General features: G+C 42.9%; 1 protein-coding gene across 1 annotated transcript in view; it reads left to right on the top strand.

The window, feature by feature from the left end:
- The first annotated feature begins 1,205 nt into the window (after window positions 1-1,205).
- Window positions 1,206-16,972, top strand: part of GXYLT2 (glucoside xylosyltransferase 2) — an 89,864-nt gene continuing 74,097 nt past the window's right edge. Inside the window, exon 1 of the mRNA XM_072785375.1 lies at window positions 1,206-1,527. Within this exon, the coding sequence (XP_072641476.1) occupies window positions 1,226-1,527 (302 nt within the window). The 5' untranslated portion in view covers window positions 1,206-1,225. The remainder of the gene's footprint in view (window positions 1,528-16,972) is intronic.

The raw sequence follows: 16,972 nt of genomic DNA, 5'->3' as shown, positions 1-16,972 counted from the left end.
AATGATTTCTTATAATAATTGAATTTTAGGTGATTTATAAGTCAACATGGAATCTGGTAGAAACTCTGAGACGTTGTTATAACTGGTCTTGTGTGTGCTGTGGCCATGCTGAAAAGAGAGTTGATAGAACGCTGGCTGTCAGTTCCTAGTGAATAAAAACTGCATGTGTCCCAATGCTTTAGATTTGTGACTAGAGATGCCCTGAAAGAATAGTTTGAAAATTCAGAACCTTGATCTGGTGATTATAGCTGTTAGGGTCCCAGCGGACTCTATTCCTACACTGGGCCATAAAGTTGTTACTCTAGCTGAAATCTACATTAGAGAGAAAAAAAATTGCGTTTATGTATTTGTGATAAGCTACATTTTATTGTACTGATTACCACACAGCTTTTATTTGGACACCTATTGTGAGCCAGGCACCGCGCTAGTTTCTTTGAATGCATTTTTAAATTTAATGCCCACAAAATGCCTCTGTGGAGAGCAGTATTACCATTCCCATTTTGCACAAAAGGACACTCAGGCTCAAATTGTGCAACGTGCTCAGGATCACTAAGCCTGTAGGGGGGACAAAGTCAGATTTTAAGCCCAGACTGTGAAATTCATTCTATAACTTCTTTAGGCGACATGGATCTGGAGCGATTCTGTCTAACAGATAATCCACCAAGTGCCCAGGCCCGGCCCCGGAAAAACACAACAGAGATGCCCTCGCCTGGCTGGCTGGATGCACCGGTGCGTGGAAAGATGGGTACAAACAGGTGAGGGGGGACACGCATAGAACAAGGGGATGAAGAGTGGACGGAACGGGAAGGTAAGCGAATGAGCGCTCCGAATGAACAAGCAGCCGAGGAAACGGGGAACGGGATGGGAGGGAGTGAATGGATGAACAGGTGGACGGAAGGCTGAATGCCTGGATGAGCAAGAGGTGTTGAGGCTGCACTCCGCGAAGCCTAAGCGCCGGGCTCGGGGCGGCTGGCGGGTGGGCGGAAGGGCGGCTACTCCACACAGTACGGTAGGCGCGAGCCGCTCCTCCCGGAGCCCCGCTCGCGCCTCCTCCCCTCCTCCCCCTCCTCCTCCTCCACCGTCGCCCGCCCGCTGGCCGCCCGGACCCCAGTCCCCGGCGGGCGGGCGGGCGGAGCAGGCGGCCGCCCGCGCAGTTGCGCTCGCCCCGCCGCCCGGCGCGCCGCGATGCGCAGAGGGGCCGCCGCCGCCGCCGCCGCGCCGCACCATGAAGCTCCGCAGCAAGGCGGCGGCGCTGCTCCTGCTGGCGCTGGCCGCCCTGCTCCTGGCGCTGCTGTCCCTGCGCGCCCGCCGCGCCCAGCCCCCCGCGCCGCCCGCGCGCCCCGCGCGCCCCGCGCCCGCCCCGCAGCGCCGCCCCGCGCCGGCCCCCGCGCGCCCCCCCGGCCCGGGCGCCCTCCCCGGGGCCGCCCCGCGCGCTCGGCGGCGCCGGCCCCCGCGCCCGCGCCCGCGCCCCCGCCCCCGCCCCCGAGCCGGCCGCCGGGGCGCCGCGAGCCTGGAGAAGTTGGCGAGGTGAGTCGTGGCGGCCCCGCCACCCTTCTGGGGCTCCCGCGCCCCGCCGCCTCCGCCCGCGCCAAGTCCAGGGGAGGCTCGGGGCTGCCCAGCCGCGGGCCCCCCCCGCTGTCGCTGCGCCCCGCCGGGGCCCCGGAGCCACCCTCGCGGAGTCCCGCTGACAGCGCAGTGCTGGGATCACGCACATTTTCGAAAGAGAAGTGCCTGGGAGGGTGGCTTATCTCTTACTTTTTTCTTTTTCTTTTATTTTAACAGTCAGGGCAAGACGTGTTTGCGTCCTTGCAGACACGCGCCCTTTGTTTGATCTTTCCAAAGCCATCACGATGCAAGAATGCTGTATCTAATTCTCATGTTTCGCAGGGTTTTTTTTTCTTTCCTTTTTTTTCTTTCTTTCTTTTTTTTTTTTTTTTTAACCAAAACCTTAGATGTGATTGAGTTGGAAAAGTTAGCTGTTTACCAAAGACTAGCCCTCCTCTCATCGACTCTTGAAACGCCCTGCAGAGAACAGAAGGGGCACTCGACCTAGGTTTACCAAAAAGAAAGTTTTCCTTCCTGGAAGGAGCGATGCGTGGCACGCGGAAGAGTGACAGTGCCCCTGCGGTCTCGTCCCGTTGCAGGCTCGAGCGCGGTCCAAGTGTCTTACAAGGAAAGCATCTTAACCTTTGACATGGTGTCTGGTATCCTCCTGCTCCGCGCAGACCTTAGCCCGCCCTCCAGGCTTTTTTCCCTCGGAGCGTTTTATCTTTGTCCTTAGGGTTGCTGGACCGCCCCCAGGTTAGGGATTTGCGTGCATTTCCTTTGTTGTGGAGAGCTTTTTTAACAATCCCCTTGTCCCGTAGCGAGTGTGCTTCCTCTGCCCTTTGGAGGCTGGTGGTGTTTGTAAGTGCTGTTGCTCCGTCTGCGTGTGCTGGCTTCCTGCATTACTCGAAACGCGTTGAAGAATTCTTCTTTGGCCCTGCTGACTAAATCTGTTTTGGCGCTTTTACTGTAACTAAGAGAAAAGACACGAAACCTCAAGAAGTAGCTGTGTCAGCCTTTGTTTCTCTTCTGCCTCACAATAAATGTACAGATTTATTTACTGACAAGTTTTAGAGGGGGGGAAAAAAACCCCAATGATTTATAGAGTCACTTTTAAGTGTTTAGAAACGTTTACAAGCTCTTATGAATGTATACATACTTTAAGGATGTTTCTGTTAGGGGCTGGGGTTTCTCATAATGTGTTATACTGAGGCACAATTACAAGTTTACTGTGACTGGCAAGTGGAAGGGACAACTCGTAAGACAGTGACAACTGACACCATTTAACATCGTTCACCTTTTGCAAGGCACCATGCTAACAGCAGTACACAAATGTAGTCATTGTTAACACTTACTGGATATGTATTGACCATGTCATCTGCACCGCAGCCCTATGATAGTGGCTTTCAAAGTGTAGTCTTTTTATTTTTTTTTAAGATTTTATTTATTTATTTATTTATTCATGAGAGACACAGAGAGGCAGAGAGGCAGGCTCCCTGCAGGGAGCCTGACGTGGGACTCGATCCAAGGACCCCAGGATCACACCCTGAGCCAAAGGCAGAGGCTCAACTGCTGAGCCACTCAGGCATCCCTGAGGTGTAGCCTGAATGAGCAGCAACAGTGTCACCTGAGGCCTTGTCAGCAATGCAGATTCTCGGGCCTCACCCCAGCCCCATGAAATCAGAATCTGTGGGGCTGAGGTCAGTCATGTGTTCTAGCAAGCCCTCCCATCGTTTCTAACACACATCAGTGTTTGAGAGCCTGCTCCATGAAATAAGTGCTAATTACTATTATCCCCATTTTACAGTTAAGCAAAGTAATGCTCACGGTTTAGCCATTCGTCCAAGGTCCACAGATCGCTTGTGGTGGGTGAGCTTTAGGAGGACTGGGCCTGGTTAACTCTTACGTGCTATGCTGATGTCCTACACTAATTAGCCTTGCCTACATTTCATAGTTTTTTGGAGATTTTTCTAAAGAAACGTCATAGATTTTTTACAACAGTCTCATTCTTCAAGGTGTTGGGAACATGGGGCGGCATCTTCTTGTCTCTATCTGAACAAATTGGCTCTGACTAGGAAGAGATCATGAGCGGAATCCAAATGGACGTTTTAGGGAAAGACTATTTCCATGAGCAACAGTACCTCCTGAAGCCATTTTTCTTTTGAACATATCTCTTATATTATCATGGAAGTCATGGCCAACACCATAGGAATATAGAACAAAATTTTAAAACTCGGGAAAGAGCGAACAACAAAAAAGCCACAGGAAGTCCTCAAGCTCAGCTGCATAAAGATGAAAGTCTAGTGTCCCCTGGAGAAGTTGACATTTTTCTGGGACTTAATAATTTTTTTTTTTAAACTACCTGGACAGAAATGGTGGCAGAAGATTCTGAGACAATAAGGGAGTGGAAGGAGAGATCTTTGCATGGACTCCTTTATTGCTCTTCTAATCCCGCTTGGGTTAAATTTTTGTGGTTTAGGAGGAATTTCATTTTAGGGAGGGAAAAGAAAGCCTCGTGTATTCAGAAATCGGGTGCTTTAATCTCGTTACGTGGCTAGAATCCAGAAGAAATGAAGGTTACGTGATCTCATTTCTCGGGCCTGGGGAGTAGTCAGCAGCAAGCGTGGAGTTGATGGGCTCCAGGCCACCACCTGCTGACCATCCGTGGCCCAGGCTGCCTTGCCTCCCCCAGGGTACTGCTGTAAGTGAAGTCCTGCCACGTCAGCGCAGGAAACATAGCCCTCTCCTTCCACATCTTGTTTTCATTTCAGAGAAGTTTCCAGGGACTTGCCTAGTTAGCAGACAGACCCTACAATTTTATAACTAGTCATTTGTATGCAATCTGTCCTGTGGTGGCCTCTCCTCCCTATAAATATAAAGCCCAGAGGTAAGGTCTGAGCTTTTAGGTCAGGGGTGGGATCTGAAAACGGACACCACAATCTAAGTAGCAGTTCCAAGTGCACACGAGAAATGAAATCTTCCTTTTATTTTGGTTTATTGGTGATTTTTACCTGGCTGACTTCCAAAGAGAATTTGAGATGACTCTCAGTAAAAAACGTATATAATAAGGCCATTGAAATCGGCATAAAAAATGAAAAGTCATAAAGAGGAGTAGGAAATAAGCACTGTTTGTCAAAAACTGAGCCACTATTGTTATAAGGATTAAGTATTAAATTTAGCTCTAAGTTTCCTGGCAGCCATGTCAAAAAGGGAATCATGATAGGCTGCCTCATTTTCCCTGAATGATAAGAGGAAAAGTTGATCAAGAGGGATGATTCGGTTTTCATGGAAATGAATTCTAAAAAGAATTTTACTGGAGAGTAAACTCTCGAAGCCTGTCTCTCCAGCTTGCTTCTGGAAACTCCTCTTTGAGCCCATGTATGGAAAAGGCTGTTGAATATACCTGCGAATCAGTGCGACATAGAAAAGAACTTGGCATGTGGAGGCCAAAAAATTGGGTTCTAATCCCAAGCCATTTCACCTTAATTTCCTCATCTGTAAACTGAGCAAATCAATCCCAAAATTTTCCAAGATCTCTTCCAGCTCTGACATTTGATGATCCTGTGATGAGATCATCCAGTTTAGCTGTAAAATCCCAACAATGACTATTGCTTAGGCCTTTGTGCTGTCTCTTGCAAAATCAGTTTCTCATTTATTGGCTCTAGCCTAGAGTCTTACTGATTACTCAATCTCAACCCTCCCCTGAACTTTATTCTTTTTCTTCTTGCATTAGCCTGGATATTTCTGTTTTCTCTTAAAATATGGTTTCTGAGAGAGACTTAGGTTACCTCTGAGCTCTGTGGAAGTCCTCTGCCATTTTATTCCAGAGTCATCGAGCAGATGTTTATTGCACATATATTCTGGACCAGGCACTCATTGTACAGTGGTGAAAGGAATTGCTGGCCTACCAGAATTTGGGAGAGGTGGGGGCGGGGAGACAATAGAGAAACACGTTACACTTGGCAGCCTCCCCAGCTGTCCCAATGAGAGGAAGCGTGTTTACTTGCTCATCAAGAGACACCATTTCCTGCAGTTCCCTTTGGTATCTGAGATAAGTCTTCTCAGAGGGTTCAAGTCTGAATAAAGGTCTCACTTAAAAGGCACAATGTTATATAGCAAAATGCCAACTCTGTGGCAATCTTATAATTAGCTAGTGGCCCAGGACATATTAAAGGTCACCAGATCTTAGGTGCCATCTGTGATGTTATGCACTGGGAGTCTTGATTCTCTTCACATTCATTTTTCTTGGTTGGTCTGTAATTCCATCTTTTATTGATCAGCAAGCCATATTGTTTATTGCAAAATATATCCCTAGGGCATCTGGGTGGCACAGGTGGATAAGCATCTGACTCTTGGTTTCAGCTCAGGTCATGATCTCAGGGTCCTGGGATAGAGAGCCCTGTGTTGGGTTCTGCTCAGAATGGAGTCAGCTTGAGGTTTTCTCTCCCTCTCCCCCTTCTGCTCATGCTGTCTCTCTCTGTGTCTCTTTTTTTTTCTCTCTCTCTCAAATAAATAAATAAATCTTTAAAAAATATATCTCCCCACTCCCATGCTTACCACTGACTCCTAAACACCATCTTGTACCTGTGGACCCCTACAGTAGCAAGAGATCTGGTTTGCATGCTTCCACTCTAGCACCCTCTACAGTCCATTTCCCATACAGCTGCTGGAATCAAGTGAAATATGTGGACCACATTGGGTCTTTGCTGGTTAAAGCCTCCAGTGACAGACTTCCCACAATGAGAAGAAAATTCAGTTTCTTAGTCTGGCCTTCAAGCCTTGTTTGATCTCAGCCCCGTTTAGGTCTCTGACCTCATCTCCTACTACTGTGCTTCAGCTACACTATCCTTCAAGTGTGCTGAACTCCTTCCTACCTCAGCACTTTTTACTTGTTCCCTGTGTTAGTATGTTCTTTGCTCACATCCTTGCATAGCTAGTTCCCTTACTTCTTTCAGGACTCTGCTTTCAGATTTATTTACTTATTCATTCATTCATTCATTCATTCATTCATCTATTCATTCATCCATTCATTCACTCATTTATTTATTTATTTATAGCACCCAGTATTATATATGAACATTGTATTTTGTTTGCTCCTCTCCTCCAATGTATACTTCATGTCTTGTTCATCACTGTACAACTGGCACCTAGAACAGATATGATCTCATAGTAGGTTCTCAATACACATTTGTCAAATCACCTAATGAATGAACACAGCACCCATGTTGTACCAGCACTATGCTAAGATTTTACTTACATGATTAAATTACATATTACATATTATTACATATTATTAAATAATATGTAAATAATCTCATAGTGAAGAACAATGAGAAGAATAGAGAGGATCTTTAATTGTTAACATCCTCAAAAGAGAGGGTATATATTTTTTCTTTTTAATAGATGTTACTTTTAGAATAGTTTGGGATTTTTAGAAAAACTGAGAAAGTAGTACAGAGTTTCCCTATACCCTGCACCCGGTTTCCTCCATTATTAAAATCTTACATTATTTTGATACATTTGTTATAATTAATGAACTAATAGTATAATCACTAATGTGCAGTTTATTTACATTTCCTTAGTTTTTACAGAAAATCCCTTTTCTGTTCTAGGATCCTGGCCATGTGAGCACATACATTTAGATGTCACATCTTCTTAGGCTTCTTTTGATCGTGGCAGTTTCTAAACAAACTTTCCTTGCTTTTGATGACCTTGAGAGTTTTGAAGAGCACTGGTCAGATGTGTTGTAGGATGCCCTACCATTGGAATGTGTTTGATGCTTTACTCTTGATAGTACTAAGTTATGGGTTATTGAGAGGAAAGCTGGTGAGATAAAGTGCCATTTTCATCATATCATATCAAATATATATGCTATTGACATGATTTACGACTACTTTGGTCACCTGGATAAGGTAGTGTGTGTTTGGATTTTTCTATTGGCAACTTGCTCTTTCTCTCCCCTTCCTTTCCATGTTTTATGCTTTTTTAAAAAAGACTTATTTTTATTTATTTTAGAGGGGAGGGAGGGGCAAAGGGAGAAGAAGAGAGAGTCTCAAGCAGACTCCACGCTAAGCACAGAGCCTGATACAGGGCTCAGTCTCACGACCCTGAGATCACGACCTGAGCAGAAACCAAGGGTCAGATGCTTAATCAACTGTGCCACCCAGATGCCTCCATACTGTAAACTTTAAAAGGAAGTCATTGCACAGCCCACACCTGAGGAGTGAGCAGTGATACTCTCCCTCCTTGACAGTGGAGTATCTATATAAATTATTTGAAATATTTGAAATATTTGAAAATATTTGAAAATATCCCTGCATGGGAGATTTGATTCTTCCCCTCCATTTATTAATGCATTTAGTCATTATATCAGTATGGACCTATGGGCATATGTTTAGTTTATACTTTGAGTTACAATTTAATATGACTACTGTGTTGCTGGAATTGGTTCTTTATTGGTCATTAGGAGCTCTTACAGTTGGCTTTTATTCTTCTTTGACATACTCCAATCAATGCATTTTTATTTTTTGTTTTCTCATTTTTTGAGCACTTCCTTACCCTCTGGCCCTACAGGATGCTCCAGGCTCAACTTGTATATTTTCTGCTTCAAGGAGCCCTGATTCCCCTTACTGGAGAATGGTATTAGAAACCAAGATTTGGGCATGAGGCATGCTTGTAGGGATGTCATTTTTCTTAGATCCTCACAGCTGACAGAGCAAAACATGTATGTATTTGTACTACTTGCATATTTACGCATATAAATATTTCCATATGTAACTGTCTCTATGTTAAGCTAAATATTACTACATCGACCATTACCTTCCCTTACTTATTGGGGAGAGAGAATGTTTTTGCTTTCCCAAACCCCAGTTTTCTCCCATTTCATTGGCTTTCATTGGTTGAAATGCCTGTGGTATGGGGGAGGAGCTGGGAAAAGAGTGGGGAGGTAGGAGAGAATGGACTAATTGTGTTAAACCAAGCAAGGTTTAGTTAGAGATGAGGCCTGGACCACTCAAACCACGGGAGGGGGGGGGGGAATGGGTGAGAGATGTTGTGATTGGCTCCCTTGGCTCCTCACCTTTGTTCCTCCCACCCCCCTGCCATTTGTGGGTGGACCGCACCTCCAGGAGGTGGTGTCAGCCAGGCATGGTAATCCCACCCCTCCACGGGGTGAGCTGTTTGCATACAGTACTAAAACATTCAATACATTCATTTCTCTGTAAATGGTCAGGTAACACCTGACCCAACTTACTGAATCAGCCAGAAAGGGAGACATATTTTATGTTTGGAGCAAAAGACTCCCTATGCTATATATGGACAAGAAAATAAATAGTCCCAGTTACTACCATGATTCTTAGAGGACCGGTTTTAGGATGAAGCCATCCCTGTGAGCAGTAGAACAGAGAAAAAGGAGAATATGGATCCTTGAGGACATTCCTGAGCCCAAGAATCAACAAATCCTGACACCTGTCCTATATTGGGCCCTCTAGTTACATGCATTGGAGTTGAGGTTTCTGGTATTTTTCTCCAAAATTGTCTTACCCAAACTAGATGGTTCTTTAAGTCAGAATATCACTGGGGTGCCTGGGTGGCTCAGTGGTTGAGTGTCTGCCTTTTGGCTCAGGTCGTGATCCCAGGGTTCTGGGATCAAGTCCCGCATCAGGCTTCCTGCAGGGAGCCTCCTTCTCCCTCTGCCTCTGTGTCTGCCTCTCTCTAGGTCTCTCATGAATAAATAAATAAAATCTTTACCAGAAAAAAAAAAAATATCACTGCTGTCATTGGAGAGAAAGGGGCATGATTACAGGGGCACATAGGAAATGCACATCCCACACCCTGGAGCACTCATCTTGTGCCCTTAACCTTGTCCCAGGTGGCGGGTGGTTCAGGGATATGTTCTTGGGCCAAATAAGACCCTTTCTTAGGGATGTAAAAATTGGATGAGAGACAGTTTAAGGGGAAGCTGTTTCTAGTGGCTAAAATTAAGGTATGAAATTCAGGATTGACTGCCATGTTTCTGCCCCGTGGATGAAGCTGGTTTGAAATGAGAGTATATGAACCCAGTGTGAAAAGCAACCCAGAGCAACTAGGTGGTGAGGGGCGGTGGGGCGGGGATGGGAGTGGGGGTGGGGAAGGCAGGTCCTAACATTGTTCCCAAGGCCAGCTTCTGCCTTTTGCTGACCGTGCTGTTTCATCCCTATCCTAAAATCCATGAGTTTCTGTCATCACCAAGGATTTCTGACTAAATTGGATATATGGCCCCTGGTTTTAACACCTTCACTGAGTTCGGTAAATAGTAGCCATACTGACACTAATCCCCATACTAACAGGGAGGTTCTTTGGAAAAAAATTTGAAAATAAATTTGTTTTCCTTGGAAATACTTCTCTTCATGTTATCTCACTGTGAGAAAATAAAAGACAACATTGTATGTTATATATATTTTACCACCATTTAAAATATTTTTTTAAAAAGGAAAATAAGAGACTTTTGGGAAGGTGGAATTCATTTTGTGTTCTTTTCCAAATCTTCCTCAGTATTTGATTTATTTCAGATTCTGAAAGTTGCCCCTAGAAAGAGGAATTTCTTAACTTGATGCCTTTAGTGGGACTCCGTGATCTTGTGCCAGCAGGGAGTGACTTTGATATATTTGAAGGTGATATTTTGATATTTGCACATGTCCCCTCCCCTTGACCTCTTTTAGCAACACAACAGACTGAAATAGTCTGGCAGAAATTCATTATGGTACAATTTAGAATCCGAGCTTTTATGTAAGAGACATGAACACATAATCCAAAATGTGACCCCTTTTCATGGGGGAGGAAACTGAGGTTCAAAGAGATAAAATGATAGTGCTGCTTATAAAGCACTTAGCATAGGACTAGCTCATGGTGGTTACTCAACAAAATGGCTCACTGTTCTGAGTACTGTTATTGTCCACTGTTGTTTATTAGTTAGGAACTGAGTCATAACTAGACCCAGCTAACTAGCTGTGTGGTTTTGAATTAGTCCTCCTCAGCAAATCACGGCTTTCTCATAAGCTCAGTGATAAAATGAAATAACAGGTAAAATGTAAAATGGTGGCACAGTATGTAGCATTTGAGAAACTTGGCAATGTGAGCTGGGACTCGGAGGTAGATTAGGGCAGACTTTTCTTGGATTATGGCGTGAGGAAACCAAAACTCAGCTTCCATATATGATAAATAATACACCAACCCCAGTTTTCTGATCCTTAGTAAAAGCTGAAGGAGTAGATGAGGGAGAACCATTATGACTGCCTCTTGGGGAGTTGGACTGTTGTTCTGGAGAGTATCAAACCTGGAATTGTGGCTCTCTGTAGCTCTGATGTCTGTTCAAGGGTAGAGAGCTACTGTTTCCCAGCTCAGAAAAGTAGAGGGTGGGCAAAGAGTTCACAGGAATTAGGAAGTGTTCTCAGGAACCCAAATGCAGAATTTTGTCCACAGACACTGCCATTTCGGGGTCTGCCTCTCTAGTTGAGCTTGAAGATGCTCTGGATTTGCCTCCTCCAAGTTTTGGGAGAATTACAAGGACCTCAGTTGTCTGGCCGCCAGTCTTAAAGTAAAAAGCTGTTGTGTTTGGGTATCAGATTTTACCCCATGGGGAGAATGCATTGTTAGAAATTTCATTTTAGAAGAAACACGAAAGAAGTCAGAAACACGTTGGAAATTGGCATTTTAGAAGAAACATTTAGTTTAAAAGATGTACAAAACTTCAAATCTGGTTTGCAATAAGATAGAATACTGATACCTAAAGTATGCTTTTTGCTGCTCTACCTGCCTGTTTTTGTCATGGAATTAAAATATTTAGAGAAAAATGAAGGTTTCTGATGCATTTCAAGTTAGTATTTAATAATAATGATGATGGTAACGACTAATATTTAATGATGACTTAAAATATGCCACGATATGAGGCACCTGTGTGGCTCAGTTGGTTAAGTGTCTGCCTTTGGCTCAGGTCGCGATCCTGGGGTCCAGGGATCCAGCCAGCACTCGCTGCTCCGTGGGGAATCTGCTTTTCCCTCTCCCTCTGCCCCCCTCCACTTGTACTCTTTCTCTCAAATAAATAAATAAAATCTTTAAAAAAATATATGTCATGATACTATATGAAGCACTTCCCTATATTATTTCATTTCATTTCATTTCATTTCATTTCATTTCATTTCATTTCATTTCATTTCATTTCATTTCCCTAACAACCTAAGAGGTAGGTACTATCATTGGATAGTTGAGAACTCTTTCAGTTACAAGAGATAAGCTTATACCACTTAGTCATAAAAGGAGATTTGGTGGCTCATAAAGCTGTAAAATGCAAAGGAGATAAGGATTCCATCACAGGTGTATCCTGGATTTCTAGGTATCTTGCCTCCACCTTACAACTCTGCTGTCTTCTGTGTGGGCCACACCCTTGTGTGGGTGTTCTCCACGTGAGAGTTCCAACAGATCTGAGCTTGTCTTCTCCTCCTTCAGTCACTGTTAAGGCAGAAACTTCATCCAGCAAGAGTCCCAGGGCTGCCTCTGTTGACCTGACGTAGATCACGTACATATCCGATTGCTGATGTCTGTGCTTGGAGAGAGGATGATTCAACCCTTCCAAACCTCATGGTCTGAGAACAGAAGAGGAATGGTTTCCCCAAAGGGAAATTGAGGTGCTCTTACCAAAAACTCTTAGAAATGGATGCTGGTAAGAAACACCAAAACCAAAAGCAGATGTCCACTGTAATCAGTATACCCATTTTACAGATGGGGAAACTGAGGATTAGAAGTGGTTAAAGTATTTGCCCAAGGTGGGGCAGTGTGCTCTATGTGCTTCAAGAATCAAATTGCTTACCATCATGCTGTACTTGGAAACAAATATTGAAATTTGAACTATTTGATTGCTCTCTAGAATCCCTCTGAAGATCCTTTAATAAAATCTCTTTTTTATCTTCAAAGATTTCTCTTTGTAAGAGAAAAATAGGTTATAAAAATTCCCTTCTAAGAAAGTTTTTATACATTTTTATATATTTATATTTTTGTATATATGGAGATATATCACATATATTGGGTGTAACTCTGGAAGATTATACCTTATACCAAAATGTTAACAGTGGTTATGGAATTGGAATTATGGTGTCCGCCTTTAGCTTGTCTGTATTTTAAATTTTTTCTATGATGAACGTGTATATTGTATAATTTATAAAATAAGTTAAAGTATATAAATTATAAGAATTAAAAGTCTCTTATTGCCTGAGGCCTTAGAGGATGGAAATTAGTTCGAGAGGCCATTTTTCCTCCTGTGAAGTTGGTCTTTCATGCTCTTTTTTGGTAAATGAGCTAGAAGTGTCCATTTGCAGAATATGAAATCCTCATTCTTTTCCCTTGTATGTCACCAGCCATTTATTTCAAACTAGCATTGCTTTTTCATATTTTACAATCTCAATAACATCTTAATTTGAAAAGAAGAGGGAGATGGAGAAATAGAATCTCCTGTGTGTCAGGAACAATCATGAGGGGAACAAATGAAATGAGAATTAGTCCAGGCAGCATCACAGAGTTAGAGGGAGAGGAATATATATAAATACACTTGTTCACGGTGTCAGCTAATGGTGAATGCATGGATTATGTAGGTGGAGTTGGTAAAAGTGTGCACTGAGAGTCCTTCCCAGGAAGGCTGGGCCAGGGAGGCTAAAATCCAGTCCAGGCTCAGATCACTGAACTGTGAGCCCTCAGTACAGATAAACGGTTTATCTGCCCAGAGCAGGCTCCTTTTCTGCATCACTTGTGTGTGGCCCCAAATAGAGCATAATGATTAAAAACATGGGCTCTTAAGTCCAGCTCCCTGCATTTGAATCCTTGCACTGCCACTTACTAATCATAAAGCAGGTGTGTATGTCCAGTAATTTCTAAAAGCAGACACGCATCCAGATAGGTACATAAACAAGATTGACAACTTCAGACATTGAGCACCTACTACGTAGTAAACCTAGACTTTATTTAGGAACACAGCCATGTTTTAAATGTGATCCAGACTAAAAATATGTTATTCACAATTGAATGCGCTTATCAAATAATTGTATTATGCACTCCCCCCCCCCCTGCAAATTTTTGGCACTACGTTGACACTGTTCATATAATACCATGGCTTCAAGGCAAATGTCAGCTTCTCTGCCTATCTCAGAAGATTAATGATACTTGATTTAACTCCAAACCATGGGTCATTAAAAATGATTTAACTGTTAGCACAGCCCTTAGCGTCATGTCTAGGTTTCTAAGTGAAGCCTCTACTCAGCTCCAGCAGGGAAATTTTTTGTCAGGGGACAAATGTGTTCCCAGACCTGTGGTTTGCAGGGAACTTTATGAGTGCCTTTCACTGCCAACGTGTAGTGTGGATATAATTACCCATTACCAGACTCTCCCTTCTAGAGGCTGAATCGAGGTGTTTCTGCTTCTCAACTGCCACTCTGGCCTCATCTGCAGCCTTCTGCAGGTTCCAACAGCTATGGTTTCATCTGGTAGGATTCCACTCGGGAGGTAATCTATTCTTCCCCTAGATGAGCGGATTTGATTTCTTAAAATTCATCTTCAACCATCCCCCCCGCCCCCGCCAAATATTGCTATGTTGCTTTCCCTATTACCAGTTGTTACCAGCAACACTATATTTGGATGATATTTTCAAGAACTGGGATTTCCTGTTAAGCTTCCACTGCCTGCCTGTATCCCAACATCAGGTTTACCTGAGTTCATTTAGCTTGTCGGTTCAGGAGAAGCCCTAGGAAGAGGTAGCAGGAGATAGAAAAAAGGGTCTGAGAAGAACCAATTACTCGCTTTAATAATTCAATGTGTTTTGCAGTAATGGGCTACAGAGTAAATAGTGCTACACATAAGTGCCGTATTTCATTATTTATACACTCCAGAAATTGAAGTTTAATTAAGTAACCCTCTTGAGACTTTTAAGCGATTAAGGAGATGCCTCGTCTCGGACAGTGTGGAGCTGGTAAAGCTGCTTCTCCCTCTGAGCCTCCTCTGAATATCATTTTTTGTTTGCACATGGAGGGCTTGCGCAAGACAATTGAGACAACGTTTTCCAAATTACAGTCAATCCCACATTGGAGCCATCATTCTTAGAATATGGCCACACTACCACTGCTAACATGAAACATTAAAACAAAAATCGTTGTTAAAGATACATGCACTTATTTATTTAATTGTAGCTCAATTGCAATACAATCCAAATACCCTTTCAAAGTGTACAATACAGTGGTTTTTAAATTTATTTGCAGAGTTGTATGACCATTACCACACCGAATTTCAGTATATTTTCATTGTAAAGAAAAAGCAACCTTGTGCCCATTAAGCCATCACCCCACATTTGTTTCTCCCCCTAGTCTCTGGTAGCCACTAATCTGCTTTTTGTCTCTCTGGATTTTCCTATTGTGGACTTTTCCTGTATGTGGAATCATAAAATATGTGGTCTTCTGTATTTTCACCAGGTTTGCAGTTCACTGAATTTAAGGTTCATACATGCAAAATACATCAGTGTTTCATTCCTTTAATGGACAGATGATATTTCATTTTATGGATGTGCCACCTTTTATTTAACCATCTATCAGTTGATGGACATTTGGGTTAGACTCTTTGGCTATTGTGAATAATGCTGCTATGAATATTTGCTTACAAGTTTATGTGTGGACATATGTTTTCATTTCTCTTGGGTAGATACTTAGGAGCAGAATTGCCGGGTCACGTGGTAGTTCTGTGTTTAACCAGAACTGTGGACCTTTTTTCCAAAGTTGCTGTACCATTTTATAGTCCCACCAGCAGTGTGTGAGGGTTCTAATTTCTCCACATCCTGAGTATATTTATTTTAAGGGAAACTTTCTGTCACTGCCACGAATTCTTGGCAGTAACATAAACAGAAGGTAATCATCAAATGAGACCCTGAGAAGATGAAACAATGTTGGTCATTTCTAACTTGGCTGTTGAAAGTTCTGTATCTGAGATCTGCTGTCTTGAAACAGAGTTGAAAGGGAGGATTAGGCAGCATTAGAAGGTGTTCAAGACATGTTAGCACCAAGCTGAGAGTTTCTCACTGACATTGTTGAAAAAGAACTGGGAAGGGAATAACTTTCTCACTCAGGGACTCAAAGTGATTTGATGCGGTGTCTTAATGATAATTGCAACTGACACATCACCCTCTGGAACACACAGAATTTGGAGGCACGAATGCCATATGCAAGCCCGTTTCATCCTGTTTCAGCAGTCAGTTCCATGGTTACGTCATGCAAGTAACTCAGAGGTGGGAGAGGTCATGTTTGTTATGTTTTTTGGGTTTTTTTCTCATGGTATGTGTTTTCTAATAACTCTTGGGTAAATTTGAGAAACTGTGAAGGTTACTACATTCTTAGGAGGATAATAGCTATTCACTCAGTACTGTCATCTCTGGGAATATACTGAAGGCCATAATGAAAAGAAGAAAAGATATCTGTTGGCTCACAATGTTTAGTACCAGACCTTTTTTTTTTAATATGACAGAGTAGTTGAAAACAAGCAACAATAGGGCAATGCTGATAAGGTCTGGTATTTTCATTGGATGGACTAGTAGATAGCCGTTACAATGATATAGCTGTGAAGGCTTAAAAAGTAACAAGAAAAATAAAAGAATTGGATGAAAAATGTGGCATATAAAGTTATAGGTACACTATTAGTACAGCTGTAAAAATATATATTCAATGGAATAAAGACCAGGATATAACATGCAAAGTAAGTTTTATAGGGCAAGATTTTTTTTCCATTTACCAACATTAATATTCTAATACGTATGTTTCATACATATATATATATATATATATATGTTGGAGTGCATGCATGCACGTGTGTGTGCACGCCTGAGTGGCTCGGTAAGAAGGAGAGGGAGAGAGAGAATCCCCAGCAGAGAGCCCAAGGCGGCTCCATCTTACAACTCTGAGATCATGACCTCAGCTGAAAATAAAGTCAGATAGTTAAACAACTGAGTCCTCCAGGTGTCCCTGTTTTTAATTGGAAGTGTACATTGAATATTTTATTCTGACCTTTTTCTAAAGATTGTTTGTTTATATTGCCTTAGATTGATGGTATTTAATTTTGTCTTTGATATAAATTACAATGAAAGAATTACAATCACCAGCTGAGGTAAGTTTGGGGAAGGAAATAAGCAAAGACCATGATAGAGAATAAAAGGAAGGTGCTCCTTCATTGAGGTGGCCAGGAAATCTCATTCTGCTGTTTAAAAGAGGAGGTATCAATGCAAAGGGGAGAATATTCCAGGTGGAGGACACAGTTTTTGTATAAAGGTCCAGGAGGACACAGTTTTTGTATAAAGGTCCAGGATGTGAGCATAGCACTGAGTATCTCAGGTAGAAAGAAGGAAAGGTGGTGGGTGCAGAGGTCCCCATAG

Source organism: Canis lupus, chromosome 19 (genome assembly GCF_048164855.1).
Source record: "Canis lupus baileyi chromosome 19, mCanLup2.hap1, whole genome shotgun sequence".
Classification (NCBI taxonomy): domain Eukaryota; kingdom Metazoa; phylum Chordata; class Mammalia; order Carnivora; family Canidae; genus Canis; species Canis lupus.
Note: the sequence above shows the minus strand (reverse complement) of the source record. Positions and strands in the feature narration are given on the sequence as shown.